The 22593-nt window shown below is 43.0% G+C and overlaps 1 protein-coding gene across 1 annotated transcript in view; it reads right to left on the bottom strand.

Annotated features, from left to right (window-relative positions):
- Window positions 1-15294, bottom strand: part of LOC129859529 (pyridoxal kinase-like) — a 41122-nt gene extending 25828 nt beyond the window's left edge. The window contains exons 1-2 of the mRNA XM_055929391.1: window positions 14823-15294; window positions 9319-9373 (exon numbers count right to left, since the gene is read on the bottom strand). Of these exons, the coding sequence (XP_055785366.1) occupies window positions 9319-9373; window positions 14823-15086 (319 nt within the window). The 5' untranslated portion in view covers window positions 15087-15294. The remainder of the gene's footprint in view (window positions 1-9318; window positions 9374-14822) is intronic.
- Window positions 15295-22593: the final 7299 nt, after the last annotated feature.

Below are 22593 nucleotides of genomic sequence, written 5' to 3' on the forward strand. Positions count from 1 at the left end.
GAGGTGAGGGGTCAGGGAGACAACATGGCAATTTACACAACAGAGTGACAACACTTCCCCTGTAATGGATTTAACAATGGTGAAAGCTCCCTCCACCAATGCTTTTAAATCTATGACGGGGATTGAACCAGTGCAACTTTGGGGAAAGTGTGGAGAATCGGAACACAATCAGAGCAACTGACAGTTCACAACATAGGTTAGTATCTTAAAACCTGTTGGGGATGGGGGCGCTGTTTAAACTATTTATGCTAATTTGGCAAATTTTTTAAACGGCTTCCCACAAAATCCTTGATCGTACAATATGCATATTATTATTATTATTGGATAGAAAACAGTCTATAGTTTCTATAGGAGTTGAAATTTTGTCTCTAAGTGGAACAGAGCCCATTCTACAGCAATTTCCCTGACATGGAGTCAGATTTGAGAAATGTTGGCCACTTTTCTGAAGTCAGTTAAAAGGGCACTGTCGTTGCTATGACTATACGGACACTTCTTACGTCTTCCCCTGGATGCCTTTACGTGATGACGATTCCAACGGGGTCGATTGCGCGTTCACAGGCCCTACAAATGAAAAAACCCTGAAGCTAGTCATTCTTTGGGAGCTGCGTCATGAGCCTAGAGGACACCGGCGCGCACCTGTTCCAAGCGTTAGTTTAGCCTGTTATATTTCTCCGGTCATCTTTTCACTCGTTATAGGAGTTAAAAACATCATAAAGTAGTTAATTTAAAGCGTTTTATAGCAATTTATATCCGTTTAGTGCGATTTTGGGACATTTATTTTTGCAACGATGTGAAAAGTTGGGCACGCTTTTCAGTTCATCCCGAACGCAGTTGACATTTCCACATGGCAAGAGGACAGCTTTCCACCAAAAGACGATTTCTCCCAAGAAAGGATCCTTTGCCCAAGATACTGATGGAAGAACAGCTCAAGGTAGGACATTTTTATTATGATAAATCGTGTTTCTGTCGAAACATTTTAGTGGCTTAGGACGCCATGTTTTTTGACGTAGCTTCGCTTGGCGCAAACTGTATTGAAAAGTAAGGATAAATTAAAAAATGTAATAACGCAATTGTATTAAGAATTAAATTGTCTATCAATCCCTGTCCACCCTATATTTTTTAGTCACGTTTATGAGTATTTATGTATAAGAGTAGATCACTGTCTAAGTGGCGCAAGGACATTTTCTGACCAGCTGAGCTACATTTCACATTGTCTAACCATGATTTTGGTGGCTAAATATAAACATTTTCGATCAAACTCTATATGGATTGTGTAATATGATGTTACAGGAGTGTCATCGGAAGAATTCTGAGAAGGTTAGTGAAAAAATTAATATCTTTTGGCGATGTTGACTTTTATCGCTCACTTTGGCTAGAATCAATGCTGGGCTGCTAATTGCTATGTGCTAAGCTAATATAACGATTTATTGTGTTTTCGCTGTAAGACACTTAGAAAATCTGAAATATTGTCTGTATTCACAGGATCTGTGTCTTTCGATTCGTGTATGCTGTGTATTTTTACGAAATGTTTGATGATTAGTAGTTAGGTAAACACGTTGCTCATTGTAATTATTCTAGTCCATTTGTGATGGTGGGTGCAATTGTAAACTATGCCATATACCTGAAATATGCACTTTTTTCTAACAAAACCTATCCCATACCATAAATATGTTATCAGACTGTCATCTGATGAGTTTTTTTGTTGGTTAGGGGCTATAAATATCTTAGTTTAGTCGAATTGGTGATGGCTACTGGTGTTGGTGGACAAATAAAAGATGGTGGATTATGCTAATGTGTTTTTAGGTAATAGATGTACATCTTTACATATTGTGTCTTCCCTGTAAAACATTTTAAAAATCGGAAATGTTGACTGGATTCACAAGATCTGTGTCTTTCATTAGCTGTATTGGACTTTAATGTGTGAAAGTTAAATATTTAAAAAAAAAAAAATTTTTGAATTTCGCAGCACTGGTTTTTCAGTGGGGGGGGGGGGGGTGTGCCGCTAGCGCCACGCTGATCCTAGACAGGTTAATTCATTTCTATGGTTTAAATGATGAAAACTACAGTTAATAGCTGATGTTTTTTCTACACACAGGAGGCCTAGAGAAGCCCCCAGCCACAGTGAGATGGTGCCGCAGGAATTGTGATGTCACTCTTCAGGTGAGTCACCCAGCAGATCACATGGTGTGGTGCTGGTTGCCTAGTAACAGGCCAGAAGAAAGCCTGAGGGGCTGAGAGCAATAAAGAGTTGCCGCTGCTCGTCTGTGTCTGTGTGTGTGTGTGTGTGTGTGTGTGTGTGTGTGTGTGTGTGTGTGTGTGTGTGTGTGTGTGTGTGTGTGTGTGTGTGTGTGTGTGTGAGATAGAGGGGGGAGGGAGCCAAGGAAGGAGAGAAAGGGCTGGCTCTATTCGTCATAACTCTCTGCTGGGAAGAGCATTTTCAGCTCGTCACAATCCAAGACACACACACACACGTTTTCTTCAGCACGTGCAGAGTGAAGAAGAGACAGAGATAGACGCTGCGTATCCTTCCCCACTGGGAAGATAACCGCCACTGAGTTTTGAGCTGAATCTACCCGTCAGGCCCTGCTTCTCTTTGCCCCCCCTAAAGCTAACACAGAAAGACACTTGCACACACACAGCAAAAACACTGTCCTTTAAAACCTTGCAAGAATACTATTGGGCAAAGGAAAAGACAAAATGTTACATCCTAAATGGTACCCATTCCCAATATAGTGCACTACTTTTGACCAAAGCCCTTTTGCCACTCTAGGGAATAGCGTGCCATTTGGTACACAGAGATAAAACCGCAGTGGCTAGCCTAAGTCATTCGCATAAATAAAGTCTGAATCCTCCTCATTGCAGTAATGTTTGATGTGTGATGAGCGGAGAGACCCTTATGACTGGGGCAGGGTTTTGGCCTACATTGCTATGATGTTCCAGAATCTAAATGACGTGTGATGTTCCACACAGAAACACAAAGAACTGTGTTGATTGTGTGCTTATGAGAAAAAAAGACTGAGTTAGTAGATACAGTAACGATCCAATCGATATTGCATGTTCCTGTCTCGAAAGAAACTGTCAGGACCTGGTTACGAACTCGGGTCTCCGGTGAGAGAAACAGTCACTTATCAAACTGAGCCACTAATAGTCGGCAGAACCCAGAAGATGAGGCAGACACAGCAGTACTTGAGACGGTGTTTTAATAAAGTAAAAAGGAAAGTTCTTCAGGCAAAGAATATAAATCCACAACGTCAAAAGTAATATCAAGAGAAAAAAGGTATATCCTCCAAGTCATTAGGTAAATCCACAAAAGTGGTAAGCACAGCAGGGAAAAAACCTCAAAAGAAAAATCAAAGAAAATAAATAAACGAGAACAAAAACAGAGTACCTCAAGAGAATCCGACTGGAGTAACAAAAGTTCACAGCATGGCTGGGTGCTAACATTCAAACACAGAGCAAAGAACTGAGGAAAACTAAGGGTTTAAATACATACAAGGGAAACGAGGCACAGGTGAAAATAATAACTGGAAATAAGGGAAAACAAAAGGGTCAAAAAAGCCCAATGGGGGCATCTAGTGACCAAAACCGGAATAATACTGGCCAAATCCTGACAGAAACGACAGTAAAAACCTGTAACAATGGGCACCCTTAAGCAGTAGTAAAGAGGTGGCATTCTCTCATCCTTAGCCAAAACAGAACTGCTTATAAAGGATAAGTCTGAGCCATGTCTTTTCAAAAACTAGTTTCCATTAACCCAGTGCAGCGACATAAGAATGGCAGCTAACAACAAAAAATAACCCTCGGAGTGAGTCTGATTTAGGTGGCAACACATTTTAAGGCATTCAGGAATGGATAATTCATAAGCGATGTGTATGGGGTCTTTTAATCATTATGCACTATTTGGGCATCATGATGTCCCAATAAATCTGTATTTTGGAATTTATTTGTATCTTTATTTTGACAGCGAGTCATGCTGAGACCAAGGTCTCTTTTACAGATGAGCCTTGTATCAAATACACATCAATACACATCAATATACACATGAACATAAACCAATACACAAAAAGCGAATGAAATCATAGAAAACACATTCTTCAGTAAAAAAAATCTTAATTAGCCGTTTGAATTGCCCTAGAGGCACCAACTCCTTTTTTCCCCCTCGGTGCATTCAAAATAACTTAAAACCTGAACTTAATAACAAACTTAAGCTTAAATCACTCAGAGCACGTGTCAAACTCATTCCACGGCGGGCCGAGTGTCTGCAGTTTTTCGCTCTTCTCTTGTACCTGATTGATGAATTAAGGCCACTGATTAGTAAGGAAAACCCATAACCTGGTTGTCTAAGTCTTCCCCTGACTCAGCGGTGTCATGTAAACTTCAGGACTCAAAGCGTATTTAAACACGGTTGATTTGTACTGTTGGACTGTATGCAGTCAGTTAGGTGTGAACCCTGTATCAAAGCAAATGGGGGACGTTTACCCAATTACCCAGAAGCTGTGGGAGCGTGGGGAGGCTGAGAGGACACAGGGAGCTGTGTGACAAGTGGACAGAGAGGGCTATGGGACTAGCATATAGCATGGTGAGGGCTGAGGGGCCAGGGATTAGCTTGGGCCCCAAGCCCAGAGAGGAGAGCTCTAATAGGGGTGACGATAGCAGGACAGTGCCTCCCACTCGTTGAACAGTACACACCCTTCTAGATAAATGTTTAGCGTTATTTAACCAGGAAAGATCTTTGAGGTTAAAAACCTCTTTCGCAAGGGCGACCTGGATCGTTCAAGCGGATGACGTCAGCACAGCCAAGCTGGCTCTTTGACACGATGCTGCTCTCCAGGACATCTGTCCGTGAATGAAGACTTAGCAAGAACACACCAGCGGGCCCACGAGGCTGGCTGATTTATATGTTGACTGACGCGGTGCAATAGATTGGGTCATTCCCCAAACCTACGTCAGATACACACAGTTCACCTTTCCCTCGGTTCTCTTTTAATCTCCCTCACAACCACGCACTTCCTCTGCCTCTTGCGCACGCTGCTCATCAGGGTGAGGCAGGCATCCGTGGTTTTCCAGACGGAGCGGCACATGACGTGAGAGACGGAAACCGAGAGGAGCCCGACAGTGGTGTGATCTCAATTAGCACTCATTCACATGTTCCTTTCACAGACACACACGGGCGAGCGCACACACAAACACACTGGTGTCTCCCATGTCATTCACCTTCAGCTCGAAGACCAACAGCCCCCTCCCATCCTAGGCTATAACAGTGTCCACAACCCCAAAACGTCTGGCACAATTGTTACACAATAGCCCTGGCGGCATCCAGTGCATTCTGCTGTCACTATTGGCATCACAACAGAGCTGGAGTTTCCTCTGCGGTGGATGTGATGCGCTCATTGGGCCGCCGGCAGGTGACTCGTGCGGCAGCGAGGCGTGAACAGGCAGCGAAGTGATTGGGCTGCGATTGGCGGTGCCTGGAGGTTGCGTCCAAAATGACGCCCTATTCCCTACATAGTGCACTACTTTTGACCAGAGCCCTATAAGCCCTGGTCAAAAGTAGCACACAATATAGGGAATAGGGGTCCATGGTTTGGGACACACAGCCTGTCAGTCTTCTTAGAATCCCTGGATATCTGAGCGAGATTACTGTGAGACTGACTGACTTCAAAACGCTCCTGTAACAAGGGTGGTTCAGAGAACCTTGCTCGCATGTTGATTAGTAACCTTTCCTGAGACTAAGCCGGCTAACACAATCTTGTGACATACAAGAGACCCAGGTTCAAACTACAGTTGGTCACATTGGTGCTGTAACCTGGATGGGTTTATGTGAGGCATATGAGGAAGTCAAAGGGGAGTGAAGTGTAAAGGAGGTGGTTCATGTAAGCTTGCGTCATGAGTAACCTGGTCTGAGACCTGATGAATTGTGTAGGCTTAGTGGGCGAACACAGTTTTGGTGGGGCACAGAAGACCCAGGTTTGAACCCTGCTGGGAACACTTCTCAATGGATGACCCAAGACACGCCAGTGGCACTGAAGATGGCCACAGACTTGACTTTTATTTAGTAACGAGGCCTATTAAGCAGGGCAGGTGAGAGAGAGAGAGAGAGAGAGAGAGAAGAGAGAAGAGAGAAGAGAAGAGAGAAGAGAGAAGAGAGAAGAGAGAAGAGAGAGAGAGAGAGAGAGAGAGAGAGAGAGAGAGAGAGAGAGAGAGAGAGAGAGAGAGAGAGAGAGAGAGAGAGAGAGAGAGAGAGAGAGAGAGAGAGAGAGAGAGAGAGAGAGAGAGAGAAAGAGAGAGAGAGAGAGAGAGAGAGAGAGAGAGAGAGAGAGAGAGTTAATAAGTGCAGTAGCCTATATTGTAGTGTGGCTCAACAGCGGCCTCTGGTCATGCCATCGTTTCAGTTTCTCTCACACCACCCGCACTGTCAGCATGTAGTCTATCCCCCAGTCAGATCCCATGTAGAGCAAAATACAATCAAGAAGGATAAAAAATATAGAAGACAGCAACACATGGTACTTCTATACTTCTAAATTCCATTTAAATTCCAGGCAATTCAGAAAGTACACCAAATTCTAATTCCACATTTTCTTCATTGAAGAGAATTGGAATTCAAAATCAAATCTAATTTTATTGGTCATATACAGTACACATGGTTAGCAGATGTTAATGCGAGTGTAGCGAAATTCTTGTGCTTCTAGTTCCGACAGTGCAGTAATATCTAACAAGTAATAATTAACAATTCCCCAACAACTACCCAATACACACAAATCTAAAGGGATGAATGAGAATATGTACATATAATTAAATGGATGAACGATGGCCAAGCGGCATAGGCAAGGTGCAGTAGATGGTATAAAATACAGTATATACACGTGATATGAGTAATGTAGATATGTAAACATTATTAAAGTGGCATTATTTAAAGTGCCATTGTTTAAAGTGACTAGTGATCCATTTATTAAAGTGTCCAGTGTTTGGGTCTCAATGTAGGCAGCAGCCTCTCTGAGTTAGTGATTGCTGTTTAGCAGTTTGATGGCCTTGAGATAGAAGCTGTTTTTTAATCTCTCGGTCCCAGCTTTGATGCACCTGTACTGACCTCACCTTCTGGATGATAGCGGTGTGAACAGGTAGTGGCTCGGGTGGTTGTTGTCCTTGATGATCTTTTTGGCCTTCCTGTGACATTGGGTGCTGTAGGTGTCATGGAGGGCAAGTAGTTTGTCCCTAGTGATGCATTGTACAGACCGAACCACCCTCTGGAGAGCCTTGCAGTTGAGGGCGGTGCAGTTGCCATACCAGGCGGTGATACAGCTCGACAGGATGCTCTCAATTGTGCATCTGTAAAGGTTTGTCAGGGTTTTGGGTGACAAGCCACATTTCTTCAGCCTCCTGAGGTTGAAGAGGAGCTGTTGCGCCTTCTTCACCACACTGTCTGTGTGGGTGGACCATTTCAGTTTGTCTATGATGTGTACGCCCAGGAACATAAAACTTTTCACCTTCTCCACTGCTGTCCCTTTGATGTGGATAGGGGTGTGCTCCCTCTGCTGTTTCCTGAAGTCCACGATCTCTCCTTTGTTTTGTTGACGTTGAGTGAGAGGTTGTTTTCCTGACACCACACTCCGAGTGCCCTCACCTCCTCCCTGTAGTCTGTCTCGTCGTTGTTGGTGATCAAGCCCACTACTGTTGTGTTGTCTGCAAACTTGATGATTGAGTTGGAGGTGCATGGCTCCGCAGTCGTGGGTGAACAGGGAGTACAGGAGAGGTCTGAGCACACACCCAGTGTTGAGGGTCACCGAAGTGGAGATGTTGTTTCCTACCTTCACCACCTGGGGGCGGCCCGTTAGAAAGTCCAGGACCCAGTTGCACAGGGTGGGGTTGAGACCCAGGGCCTCCAGCTTGATGATGAGCTTGGAGGGTACTATGGTGTTGAATGCTGAGCTGTAGTCAATGAACAGCATTCTTACATAGGTATTATTTTTGTCCAGAGGGGTAGTGCAGTGTGCACTGTGATGGTGATAACGTCATCTGTTGACCTGTTGGGGCACTATGCAAACTGAAGTGGGTCTAGTGTGGCCGGTAAGGTGGCGGTGATATGATCCTTGACTAGCCTCTCAAAGCACTTCATCATGACAGAAGTGAGTGCTACGGGGCGGTAGTCATTTAGTTCAGTTATCTTTGCTTTCTTGGGTACAGGAACAATCTTGAAGCATGTGGGGACAACAGACCGGGATAGGGAGCGATTGAATCTGTCCGTAAACACACCAGCCAGCTGGTCTGCGCATGCTCTGAGGACGCGGCTAGGGATGCCCTCTGGGCCAGCAGCCTTACGAGGGTTAACAAGTTTAAATGTTTTACTTACGTTGGCAACGGAGAAGGAGACGCAGTCTTTGTTAGGAAGCCGAGACGGTGGCACTGTATTATCCTCAAAGCGGGCAAAGAAGGTGTTTAATTTGTCGGGAAGCGTGACGTCAGTGTCCGTGACGTGGCTGTTTTTGTTTTTGCAGATTTCCTGTAGACCCTGCCACATACGTCTCGTATCTGAGCCGTTGAAATGTGAATCCACCTTGTCCCTGTACCGGCATTTTGCTTGTTTGATGAAATAATTACACTGTTCATTTTCAGCCATATTTCCAGACCTCTTTCCATGGTTAAATGTGGTGGATTGCGCTTTCAGTTTTGTGTGAATGCCACCATCCAGCCACAGTTTCTGGTTAGGGTAGGTTTTAATAGTCACGGTGGGTACAACATCTCCAATGCACTTCTTTATAAATGCACTGACGAGTCAGCGTATAGATCAATGTTGTTCTCTGAGGCTGACCGGAACATATTCCAGTCCGGGTGATCAAAACAATCTTGAAGCGTGGATTCCGATTGGTGAGACCAGCATTGAATGGTTCTCGTCACTGGTACATCCTGTTTGAGTTTCTGCCTATAAGACAGAATGATCAAGATGGCGTCGTGGTCGGATTTGCCGAAGGGAGGGCGGGGAGGGCTTTGTATGCATCGTGGAAGTTAGAGCAGCAGTGGTCGAGAGTATTAGCGTGTCGTGCAATCAATATGCTAATAAAATTTAGGTCGCCTTGTTCTCAAATTAGCTTTTTTTAAATCCCCAGCTACAATGAATGCAGCCTCCAGATATATAGTTTCCAGTTTACATAGAGTCCTGTGAAGTTCCTTGAGGGCCGTCTTGGTGTTCGCTTGAGGGGGAATGTACACAGCTGTGACTATAACTGACAAGAATTCCCTTGGTAGGTAAAATTTTAGTGTATTTCCTGAATTGACTAAAATGTAAATAGAATTAACCCCAACCCTGCTGTACATTATATGTACCTGTATGATTGGAGAATTGTACCGAGTTGATTGAATCCACCTCAAACCCCAGCACCTGTGGAAGAGACAGAGAGCATTAATCAAAGCATCGTGCTGAAGACGAACAATGTGGGTACCGACTCGTGGTAATGGCTGGAGCGGAATTGGTGGAATGGTATCAGATGCCATTCCATTTGATCCGTTCCAGCCATTATTATGAGCCGTCCTCACCTCAGCAGCCTCCACTGGTGGGTAGGTTAATTACTTGGGCCCCTCAAACTCAACGCTGGCCCTCAAAGCCAATTCCAATGCTTTTTTTCCATTGTTCCCCTCTAATCAGGGACTGATTTAGACCTGGGACACCAGGTGGGTGCAATTAATTATCAGGTAGAATAGAAAACCAGCAGGCTCCGGAGCTCGTAGGGTAAGAGTTGAACACTACTGATCAAGGCTATACAAAGAGACAGATTTAGAGATTTGGTGGTCCGTTTAAAAATGCCATTGAACCAGCCCCCAAAAGGGAACTTTTCCCCCCATACATTTGTATTATTCCACAACTAAAAATACATTTTTCGTAGTGTTTAATGCATGCAATTCCGAAATGTATTGTACCTATAAAGCTGTTGAGTCAGTGACTAACAGTGAGGGTCCCCTGGGCTATTGGGGCCCATTTAATTTGTCTAAGTCCACATCATATGGTGGAAATAGTCCATAAAGCTAGTACAGCCCTACATGTTTTAAATGACCAGCCATTTTACTTATATTTGGACTAGCAGTTTCAGCTACCTGTACAATAGGGTTCCTAGTAGTCTTCAACTAAAATGACATAATGTACCTGGTGGAAAGCCTCATGTTTACACTGACTCCTACACTGTATTGAGCAGGCTACCCCATGGGGATTTTAAACATAACTTGACCTTTCTATAAATAGAAGGCAACGGTTTTGACTTAGAGTACCCACACTAATAGATTTTACTTACATGACTTCACATGCAACAGATTGATATAACCAGTGGCGACCCGTCATTCAGGGCAGGTGGGGCAGAATCCCTGTTTTGAGCCCCACATGTTGCCTATAACCCGTTTTAGAGAAATGTCATCATCTAATATTTTAAGAGCTTTCATTATCTGCTTATATGCCCTCTTTATTTATCGTACGGTTCTGACTTGGTGTCAGAAAGCAAAAAAGAGACCATGTTTGTATGCGGCTTTATTAACTCAATAATACTTTTTTACATTGTTTGCAAACTGATATGTGGCATGTATTAATGCCAAAATAACATGCAAAATGTTACATGGTCTCTTTTTTGCTTTCTTGAGTAAGGCAGCTCCAAAATGCCTAGTTCAGTGCTTTCTGTGTTGGTGGGGCAGCCAGAGGAAAATACAGAGCGTAGGGGTTGGTAATGTTCTCTAGTTGCGCCGTGATTGGCTCAGTGTTCTGTCACTCATTGGGACCCTACGTCACTGCAAAATCTACGGGGAGAGCTTGAAAATTCAAGCCCCTTGGGTGCTGCCATAGATTTACATTAGAAGTGTCCATTCAAGAAGGCTCAAGGTCATTGGACACAGATAAAATGACGTTAAATCACGTTATACAGTACCAGTCAAAAGGACACACCTACTCATTCCATTTTTTACAATTTTTTTTACTATTTTCTACATTGTAGAATAATAGTGAAGATATCAAAACTATGAAATAACACATATGGAATCATGTAGGAACCAAATCAAAATATATTTGATATTGGATATTCTTCAAAGTAGCCACCCTTTGCCTTGATGACAGCTTTGCACACTCTTGGAATTCTCACAACCACCTTCACGAGGTAGTCACCTGGAATGCATTTCAATTAACAGGTGTGCCTTGTTAAAAGTTCGTTTGTGGAATTTCTTTCCTTCTTAATGCGTTTGAGCAAATCAGTTGTGTTGTGACATGGTAGGGCAGGTATACAGAAGATAGCCCTGTTTGGTAAAAGACCAAGTCCATTATGGCAAGAACAGCTCAAATAAGCAAAGAGAAACGACAGTCCATCATTACTTTAAGACATGAAGGTCAGTCAATCTGGAACATTTCAAGAAAGTTGATGTTTTCTTCAAGTGCAGTCGCAAAAACCATCAAGAGCTATGATGAAACTGGCTCTCATGAGAACCGCAACAGGAAAGGAAGACCCAGAGTTACCTCTGCTGCAGAGGATAAATTCATTAGAGTTAACTGCACCTCAGATTGCAGCCGAAATACATTCTTCACAGAGTTCAAGTAACAGACACATCTCAACATCAAATGTTCAGAGGAGCAAGCGTGAATCAGGCCATCATGATCAAATTGCTGCAAAGAAATCACTACTATAGGACACCAATAAGAAGATGAGACTTGCTTGGGCCAAGAAACATGAGCAATGGACATTATACCAGTGGAAATCTGTCTTTGGTCTGATGAGTCCAAATTTGAGATGTTTGGTTTTTGTGAGACACAGAGTAAATAAAGCCGCAGGATTATCTCCGCATGTGTGGTTCCCGTTGTGAAGATTGGAAGAGGAGGTGTGATGGTGCGGGGGTGCTTTGCTGGTGGCACTGTAAGTGATTTGTTTAGAATTCAAGGCACACTTAACCATCATGGCTACCACAGCATTCTGCAGCGATACGCCATCCCATCTATCATTTGTTTTTCAACAGGACAATGACCCAGCACACCTCCAGGCTGTGTAAGGGCTATTTGATCAAGGAAAGTGATGGAGTTCTGCATCAGAAGACCTGACCACAATCACCCGACCTCAACCCAATAGAGATGGTTTGGGATGAGTTGGACCGCAGAGTAAAGGAAAAGCAGCCAACAAGTGCTCAGCATATGTGGGAACTCCTTCAAGACTGTTGGAAAAGCACTCCAAGTGAAGCTGGTTGAGAGAATGCCAAGAGTGTGCAAAGCTGTCATCAAGGCAAAGGGTGGTTACTTTGAAGAATCTAAAATAGATGTGTTTAACACTTGTTTGATTGCTACATGATTCCATATGTGATATTTCATAGTTTTGATGTCATCACTATTATTCTACAATGTAGAACATAGTCAAAATACCTTGAATGAGTAGGTGTGTCCAAACTTTTGACTGTATCTAGCGTAGCTTTGATAGGACTGATCATTTCAACACCATACTTTCAAAATCTTAGCTAGCAAGCTAGACACGCAGTCATGATCATGAATCAAGTGGACAATCTACTGGCAAATTATTTTTAATCCTTGTCATTATGAAGAGAAATTATAGATAAAACGTATCGGTGGTCATTGGACATAAACATTATACAACAAGTTGGAAATTGCATAATCAACAATGAGTGGTTTGGAAGGAATCAGTGGCTAACTGCAAGTGTTGCAAAGCAATCACCAACCTACTATTCAGTGGAGAGGATATGTGGTCCAAGTCTGGGTTTAAGGGTCTCTTTTCCAAGCTAAAAAGGATAAACATTCACATGCAACACCATGGGCCAGAAAAGGTTATTTACATTGGCCATGCTGTCAATCCAGCCTGACTTCTGCCACATTCAAAACAACTGAAAACTCGGAACTGGGAAATCTCAGACTTCAGTGAGTTCAAGACAACTGGGAACTCAGAAAAAAACGAGCTCTGACTGAGAAAATATGTTTTGAACAGTCATCCAACTCGGAATTTTTCTAGAGCTGCAACCTGAAGATCACTGACATCATGATTCAACCTTGATTTTTTGGGTTCCCAGTTGTCTTGAAAGCACCATAAATCCAGAGAATGGCAGACATTGATCACAAAGTTCCAAGTCGGGAACTCGGGCCTCTTTCTAGAGCTGCGACCTGAAGTTCACTGACGTCATGATTCGACCAGTTGTCTTGAAAGCACCATAAATCCAGAGTTGACAAAGTTTGATGACAAAATTTGCCCACAAGAAGGACCGCGTGCCACCTTCCTGTTCAAGTGATTACAGCACAAGAAGGTGAGTCCATAAATGTATTGTATGCTGCTGAATAAATTATGTAATATGCCAGGGATATGTGTATACTGTAGCTAAGAAAGTAATACTAAGTGTATGTTGTGTAGTAAGCTGTTAGTAGCCCATGTGCCTATCCCTAATCATTTGGTCCCTTTCCCCCCCATAACTTAGCCTACTGTTCTGATTTGGTGGTGCACATGTAGCCTATAGCCTGTTTTAAAGAAATGTCATCATTGAATATTGTAAGAGCTTTCATTGTCTGCTTATATTCCCCCTTTTATTCATCCTATGGTTCTGACTTGGTGTACAGGGAGAATACTGTAAGAACGGCCCATGTTCTGAATTCTGTCGCTGCACATTTCAAAAGTGCTGAGCAAATAATTATATTGACTACGTCTGTCTAGACTCGCTCAATAATGTCTTAATCAAAATTACTGATTGCCTCTTATCTGCTTTTTGTCCCCTTATGCCATAGTTTGTACATCTCAATTGTCAGTAGAAATCACATTTGTTTAAGCAAGTCAGCCATATCAGCTATGTTTTTTTAAAAAGGGCAGTAAATGAGGCTGAATGAACTGTTAAACTGCCAGACAAGGTTCCACATATGTAGCCAGGTGTAGCGGTGGTAAGAATTCACTCCATGGTGATGAAAAGAAAGCTCTGCTCTTGAGACAGCTTTATGTAGGCCCTAACAGTCCATCATAGTACACTTAATGTATTGTTTAGTGTTGTGTTGTGTAATGGCTTTGCTGGCATGCATTTGCCCCACCAAGATGTACATGCTAAAATCGCAACTGGATATAACCAATTGAAACAGGAGGTAAATCATTTTGGTTAATTATTTTTGGCCTCAGGGTTTAATCAAGATAATTCTATTAAAAGCTCCTGTCTCCTCTTTAGTGACGTCAGTCAGAGGAATATACGCTAAATACGTCAGTCATTCATGCAGAATCTCTCTGCTGTCTTTCTTGACTAATAGGATAGCAGAAACATCGGATTCCCAGCTAATTGAGGACAGCAGAAACGGAGGATTCCCAGCTAATTGAAACGCCTTTACGGTCATTATCTATGACGGACCTGTACATTTGGATGACAAACAACGCTGTTCAGGGAAATAATGACCACCATGGTACACAAATCACAGCAGTGTCTAATGTGATGAGGAGGATGAGAAAATGGTGATGTCACGATGGTATTGATTATGAGGAGGAAGAGGATGAACGGATGACACACGGACCCTATTGACGAGATTGCATTGCTGCAAGAGTAAAATCCGAATGTTCTTCACGAATGTAACACACGTCCATACTACAGTGTTATGCATAATCCGACAGGCATGATCATGGAATGAATATTCTCGCAATTTATCACTGCTGATAACAATATGTCTAATGGTTGTTACATGTAAAACACACTATCATCTCTATTTATTTGGAGTGTTCAGGGATTGTCATCACCATTGGGAGCGCCAAAAGGGTATTTGCCATGTGACCTTTTGCTACCAGCACGCGCGCACAATTGCGTTACATTAGCTCATCAAAACATTGTATCAGAATATAATAGATACCTACCTGTAACGGAAATGATGCCGATTTATTGCCAACATATCCCCTGACAACATGACTCTGAATTGACAATACTCTGCATTCCATTTCGTGCATAAAGTTAGAATAAAACACGCTACACAATCCGCGCAAAACAAACGCAGGTTTTGTGTTCAGGGCTGCACGTAAAGCAGCGATCCCGAGTCCACAATCCAAGGTGTTTTCAGTGAGGGTAAAATCAGAATCCAGCCACAAAACTGAAGGACATAGAACCCACAGAGAAACGCTCATTGACGAGACACATCATTATTCTTCAGGCATTCGTGACGGGCACCTAAATCCACTGACATCACAAGCCTCAACAATGGATCGGACGTGACAGCAATATTGTGAAATAGAACAAGTGTGTTGCGTCTATGCAAGTAGTCCTTTACGATGTTATCGGTGGATTTCAAGGGCAGGTGTTGTGCGCACACAAGAAGCATGGTGCTAATTCGAATGAAATGAATACAAATGTTGTAGGTGGAGCCCAACATTTGGAGCCAGGGATTTTGTTAGTATAGAATTATTAATAGAAGCAAAGAACCCTGTCTAAAAGGACTGTAATGTGAGCAAGCAGAGCGAGGGTACTTGACATTTCTTTGGAACAAGAGGCAGTGTGGGAATCTGGTTGGGGTCCTTCATTATGTTACACGTTATGGGCATTGCTATCTGGGGTCATTGGGACGTCCCTACACCATAGCCGCGGGAAGAAGGGGTGCTGCAGCGTCTATGACGGATCTGATTAAAACAAATTACAAAGTAGTGCACTGGTCCTTTACTGGTCCTGTAAAGTTATGTGCAAAGACCTAAAACATGCCCACATCAAATTAAATGTGTTTCTTGATCAAATAACATGGAAAACAACCACTTTTGTACAGTATTACTTTACCATACTTACAAACAACTTAATGTAAATGCACATTACTGTATTGTACATAGGCTGGTCATCTAGGTTTGTACCTGTAGACTTTCCATCACCATCAAGAAAAACTGAGTACATTGAGACATCAAGTGGTTTATCTCCAATCCAAAATCAAATCTAGAGTCGGCTTTCTATTCCGGAACAAAGCCTCCTTCACTCACGCCGCCAAACTTACCCTAGTAAAACTGACTATCCTACCGATCCTCGACTTCGGCGATGTCATCTACAAAATAGCTTCCAATACTCTACTCAGCAAACTGGATGCAGTTTATCACAGTGCCATCCGTTTTGTTACTAAAGCACCTTATACGACCCACCACTGCGACCTGTATGCCCTAGTCGGCTGGCCCTCGCTACATGTTCGTCGTCAGACCCACTGGCTCCAGGTCATCTACAAGGCTATGCTAGGTAAAGTGCCGCCTTATCTCAGTTCACTGGTCACGATGGCTACACCCACCCGTAGCACGCGCTCCAGCAGGTGTATCTCACTGATCATCCCTAAAGCCAATACCTCATTTGGACGCCTTTCCTTCCAGTTCTCTGCTGCCTGCGACTGGAACGAATTGCAAAAATCTCTGAAGTTGGAGACTTTTATCTCCCTCAACAACTTTAAAAATCTGCTATCCGAGCAGCTAACCGATCGCTGCAGCTGTACATAGTCCATCTGTAAACTACCCACCCAATTTACCTACCTCACCCCCATACTGCTTTTATTTATTTACTTTTCTTTTCTACTTTTCTTTTGCACACCAGTATCTCTTCTTGCACATGATCATCTGATGATTTACCACTCCAGTGTTAATCTCCTAAATTGTAATTATTCGATTTATTGCCTACCTCATGCCTTTTGCACACATTGTATATAGATTCTCTTTTTTCTACCATGTTATTGACTTGTTTATTGTTTACTCCATGTGTAACTGTGTTGTTGTCTGTTCACACTGCTATGCTTTATCTTGGCCAGGTCGCAGTTGCAAATGAGAACTTGTTCTCAACAAGCCTACCTGGTTAAATAAAGGTGAAATAAATAAAATAAAATAAATGATGATGTGATGAGATGATGATGCTCATTTGGTAGAGCATGGTGCTTACAATGCTAGGGTTGTGGGTTCAATTCCCAAGGGGGACCAGAAAGAAAATGTATGCACCCACTGCTGTAAGTTCCTCTGGATAAGAGCATTTAGTAAAAGGAATGAATAGACCATTTACATTTTCACATAGAAATATGTTGCGTTTGCAAAGTATTTCAAGAAACTGGAAAACGTATATCAAGGGGGTGGGCTATTATCAGATTAACGGTTTTGTACAGATAATTATGAGACTCAAGTTACAAATGCTGGTAAACACTCAAATACAAATACATTTAGTGGGAAAAAAATCACAAAAGTAGTGCACTGGGCCTTTACTAGCCCTGTGTTAGCTGACGTCTGTAGCGCGGGCCAATTTTTTTTTGCAGCATGCCCACCCCCAAACTACTTACCGCAGCTATGCCCTACCCTAAACCCTAATCCTAATCTTAACCCCTAACCTTAACCATAACCCTTACCTAACCCTAACCTTAACCCTTACCATAACCATTGTACATTTCAACTTCAATGGGGTAGGGTCGTCCCAAGAATCCTGTATAACACAAATCTATACTTTATTGGCCATTTACATGGAAAGGCATTTCGTGACGGCAGCATACAAATACACAAACACAACACAATATATTACATGCAGCACGGAAAACTGGAAAGTTAGTAGCAAGTCACACATTTAGGCTACATTGTCACATGTTCAAAGTCTCTGCGGCATACTGTCTGACCGTGTATTGGGCCTGCATTGTCCTATGTCCCACTGTTCAGCAGCCTGATGGCTGATGGAATGAAACTTGCCTCGTTCCTGTTCTTGCTGAACAGTGGGACCCTCTTTGAGGGCAGCAGCTCAAAACATTGGGATTGTGTGTGGGGTCCTCTATGATGTGTGCTTGGCCTTGTCCCTTGTCAGTTTATCATAGAGGCCCTGACACCCCCTGCACTGCAGCCTGCAGAGCTTGGACCCCAGGTTATCTTTGTCGCATTGTGAACATCCTCTGTCAGAAATAATAGGGGAGATGGGGAATGGTGCTAATGAATAGGCTTTCTGAATGGTCACGCATACAAAATGATGTGAACATGGACTAGAGGGATTCAATGGAAGATTTATGGATATGAATGTACAGTAGGATATTGAGAATGTGACACTGACTGGGAACGGAACAGTATAACCCCATCACTGGGAGATAATGGGACCTGTAGCAGCCTTCAGCTAATACACACACGCACACACACACACACACACGCAATAGAGTCCACTGAATTAAGCCAAGCCAGACTCGACTGATGCACTCTTTTCACAGTGAGATAGGATTTTATGTAGGCTAGTCTAGACCACCTATAGACTGTCTGGCTGGAAAGGGACGATACTTAAAGAGAGAGAAAAAATACTTGACAGTATTTCTTCTCAATTAGACTTGAAATAATGGACAATTTTAACCGTGGGAACATCGAGCAGCAAATTATTTAGAGCACTAACCCAATCTACAGAGAGGAAGGTCAACAAGTTGACCAAGTCAAGACAAGGGTTCTTTCTCAATTTGTCACTCGCAATTCCTCGGATAGTACTCCTAGCCGCTTTCTCGACCATATTGGAGGACAAGGTCCAAGGTCTCTCAAACCTTTTCCAATTCGTTTTGAGGAGGCAAGGCGAGAAGATGTGAACAGACGTCACGCTGTTTGCTTAGCCGTACCTCTTTTAAATTTCAGGCTAAGGAGCAAGCGTCACAAATCCCCATCTGCTACACACTCACCCCCCAAACTGACTCCATAGCGACCCCAACTATCGCGGTAACCAATCACCATTATAACAGACATCATTATAATGGATGCATTTAAGCCGGATGGTTGTGGTTATTTGAGGTGTTCATTCTGACTGCGTGCTGCTCGGTTCGGGCTGCTGAGTCACACAGTCTTTATCTGCACAGTCGTGACTGAGAGTAGAGAGCTGAGAGGAGGAGGACGAGGAGGGGATTAAAAGGGGAGCCTAACTTTGGCTTCGTGATATCACTGTACCCAAAGCTGTGAAATTGAATCATAGCTACCAAACTACCCAACACTGATTTAGCTTTTTCCTAGATTTTAGTTAGCTGTCTTCATGGGGGATTGGGTTACTCTGTATGAGCATGGTTCCCATAGTTTAACTGTAGCCTGGCTGTGTCACAGGCTATGTGGACAATTCTACGTCCAGTTCTCTTTCTCAATTAATCTTTCCTCGATTCCTCGCAGCCTCTCTCCTCGTCTCCTTCTTCGAAATCCATTGGAGGAAGGATCATGGACCTTCTCCGTCAATACAGTTGAGAAGGAAGCTAGGAGATAGGATTCAAATGATCACATTGGAAAGACACATTTAGATATAGCCAATAGAGAACCTTTAGCTGTAGGGTTGAACAAAGAATAAGGTTCTGACATCTGCTGGTAAGATATTGCCATTACATCATTGTCCTCATTTATGAATGTCCTCTCCTTATTCCTACACGTGTATGGCGAGTTGTTGAAAGAGAAAGACCATTCACATACACATGGCCAGTGGCGACCTGCCATTCAGGGCAGATGGGGCAGAGCATGTTATTTTGGCATTAAAACGTGTCAGATATATATTTTTTTTATTGAGTTGATAAAGCTGCATACAAACATGGTCTCTTTTTTGCTTTCTTGAGTAAGGCAGCTCCAAAATGCAGTTGTTTCAGCCTAGCTCCGTGCTTTCTGTGCTGAATTGGCTCATTCATCCCCCTCACCCCTGTAACTATTCCCAAGGTCGTTGCTTTAAATGAGAATGTGTTCTCAGTCAACTTACCTGGTAAAAGGGTTAAATAAATACAATTAAATAGAGGAGTGGGCAGCGGAAAATACAGAGCGTAGGGGTTGTTAAGGTTCTCTAGTTGCGCCGTGATTGGCTCAGTGTTCTATCACTCATGGGGACCCTACGTCACCACAAAATCTACAGGGAGAGCTAGAAAGCTCAAGCCCCCTTGATTGCTGCCATAGATTTACATTAGAAGTGCCCATCCAAGAAGGCTCAAGGTCATTGGCCACTGATAAAATAATGTCAAATCACGTTATATCTACCGTAGCTTTGATTGGACTGTTCATGTCAACATCATACATTCAAAACCTTAGCTAGCAAGCTAGACAATCATTCATCATCATGAATCACGTCAACAATCTACTGGCAAATCCTTTTCAATCCTTGTCATATGAAGAGAAATTATACTGTAGATAAAATGTATCTGTGGTCATTGGCCATTGGCCATAAACATTACACAACAATTTGGAAATCCCAAATTCAACAATGAGTGGTTTGTAAGGAATCAGTGGCTAACTGCAAGTGTTGCAAAGCAATCACCAACCTACTATTCAACCTACTATACCCACTATTTTGCTTCCCCTGCTATTCGGTTGAGAGGATATGTGGTCCAAGTTTTAAGGATTTAAAACATCTGTCTGAAAGGGTTTGTTTTCCAAGCTAAAAAGGATAAACATTCATTTGTAACACTATGGGCCAGAAAAGGTTGAATACATTGGCCATGCTGTCAACCTAGCAAGACTTCTTGCCTCGTTCAAAACAACTAGAAACTCGGAACTGGGTAATCTCAGACTTCAGTGAGTTCAAGACAACTGGGAACTCAGAAGAAAACGAGCTCCAACTGGGAAAATACGTTTTCAGCGGTCATCCAACTCGAAGTTCCAAGTCGGGAACTCGGGCCTCTTTCTAGAGCTGCGACCTGAAGTTCACTGACGTCATGATTCGACCAGTTGTCTTGAAAGCACCATAAATCCAGAGAATGCCAGATGACAAAGTTTGATGACAAAATTTGCCCACAAGAAGGACCGCTGTGCCACCTTCCTGTTCAAGTGAGCACAGCGTAACGATGAGTCCAAAAATGTATTGTATGCTGCTGCATAAATTATGTAATATGCCAGGGAGATACAGTGCATTCAGAAAGTATTGAGAACCCTTGACTTTTTCCACATTTTGTTACGTTACTGCCTTATTCTAAAATGGATTATATCGTTTTTTCCCCTCATCAATCTACACACAATACCCCATAATGACAAAGCAAAAGCAGGTTTTTAGAAATGTTTGCAAATTTATTTTAAAAAATGAAAACATATGTATTCAGACCCTTTACTCAGTACTTTGTTGAAGCACCTTTGGCATAGAGTACAGCCTCGAGTCTTCTTGGGTACACCTGTATTTAGGGAGTTTCTCCCATTCTTCTCTGCAGATCCTCTCGAGCTCTGTCAGGTCGGATGGGGAGCGTCGCTGCACAGCTATTTTCAGGTCTCTCCAGAGATGTTCGATCGGGTTCAAGTTCGGGCTCTGGCTGGGCCACTCAAGGACATTCAGAGACTTGTCCCGAAGCCACTGCTGCGTTGTCTTGGATGTGTGCTTAGGGTCGTTGTCCTGTTGGAAGGTGAACCTTCACTCCAGTCTGAGGTCCTGAGCGCTCTGGAGCAGGTTTTCATCAAGGATCTCTCTTTCCCTTGATCCTGACTAGTCTCCCAGTACCTGCCTCTGAACAATATCCCCACAGCATGATGCTGCCACCACCATGCTTCACCGTAGGGATGGTGCCAGGTTTCCTCCAGACGTGACGCTTGGCAATCAGTCGAAAAGAGTTTTGTTTCTCATGGTCTGAGAGTACTTTAAGTGCCTTTTGGTAAACTCCAAGTGGGCTGTCATGTGCCTTTTACTGGGGAGTCGCTGCAGAGATTGTTGTCCTTCTGGAAGGTTCTCCCATCTCCACAGAGGAACTTTGGAGTTCTGTCAGAGTGACCATCGGTTTCTTAGTCACCTCCCTAAAATGTCTAAAAACCTGTTTTCACTTTGTCATCATGGGGAATTGTATGTAGATTAATGAGAATATTTATGTATTTAAATCCATTTTAGAATAAGGCTGTAATGGAAAAAAAAATGGAAAAAGTCAAGGGGTCTGAATCCTTTCTGAATGCACTGTATGCTTACTGCAGCTAAGAAAGTAATAGTAAGTGTATGTTGTGTAGTAAGCTGTTAGTAGCCCATGTGCCTCACCCTAATAATATAGTTCCTTTCCCCCTCATATCTTAGCCCACTGTTCTGACTTGGGGGTGCACATGTAGCCTATAGCCTGTTTTATGGAAATGTCATCATCTAATATTGTAAGAGCTTTCATTGTCTGCTTAAATGCCCCCTTTTAGTCATCCTATGGTTCTGACTTGGTGTACAGGGAGAATACTGTAAGAATGGCCCATGTTCTGAATTCTGTCGCTGTAAATTTCAAAAGTGCTGAACAAATAATAATTTTGACTACACCCTTCTTAGCTCGCTCGTCTTAATCAAAATTACGGATTGCCTCTTATGTGCTCATCGTTCCCTTATGCCATAGTTTGTACATCTCAATTGTCAGTAAAAAACACATTCATTTAAGCAAGTCAGCCATATTAGCTATGTTTTTTAAAAAGACAGTAAATGAGGCTGAAAGAACTGTTTCGCTGCCAGACAAGGCTCCGCTAATAGCCAGGTGTAGCAGTGGTAAGGCTTCCGTCCATGGTGCTGGAAAGAAAGCTCTGCTGTTGGGACAGCTTTATTTAGGCCCTAACAGTTTGTGGGCACTGTTTGTCACCGTTATAGTGCAATTAATGTATTGTTTAATGTGTCGTGGCTTTGCTGGCATGTTTTTTTGTTGTTGCCCCACCAAGATTTATATGCTAAAATTGCCACTGCACATGGCCATACACCTGCACAAGTACAGACACCGAAGCACCACCCAAGGAA

Source organism: Salvelinus fontinalis, chromosome 7 (genome assembly GCF_029448725.1).
Source record: "Salvelinus fontinalis isolate EN_2023a chromosome 7, ASM2944872v1, whole genome shotgun sequence".
In the NCBI taxonomy this organism is placed as follows: domain Eukaryota; kingdom Metazoa; phylum Chordata; class Actinopteri; order Salmoniformes; family Salmonidae; genus Salvelinus; species Salvelinus fontinalis.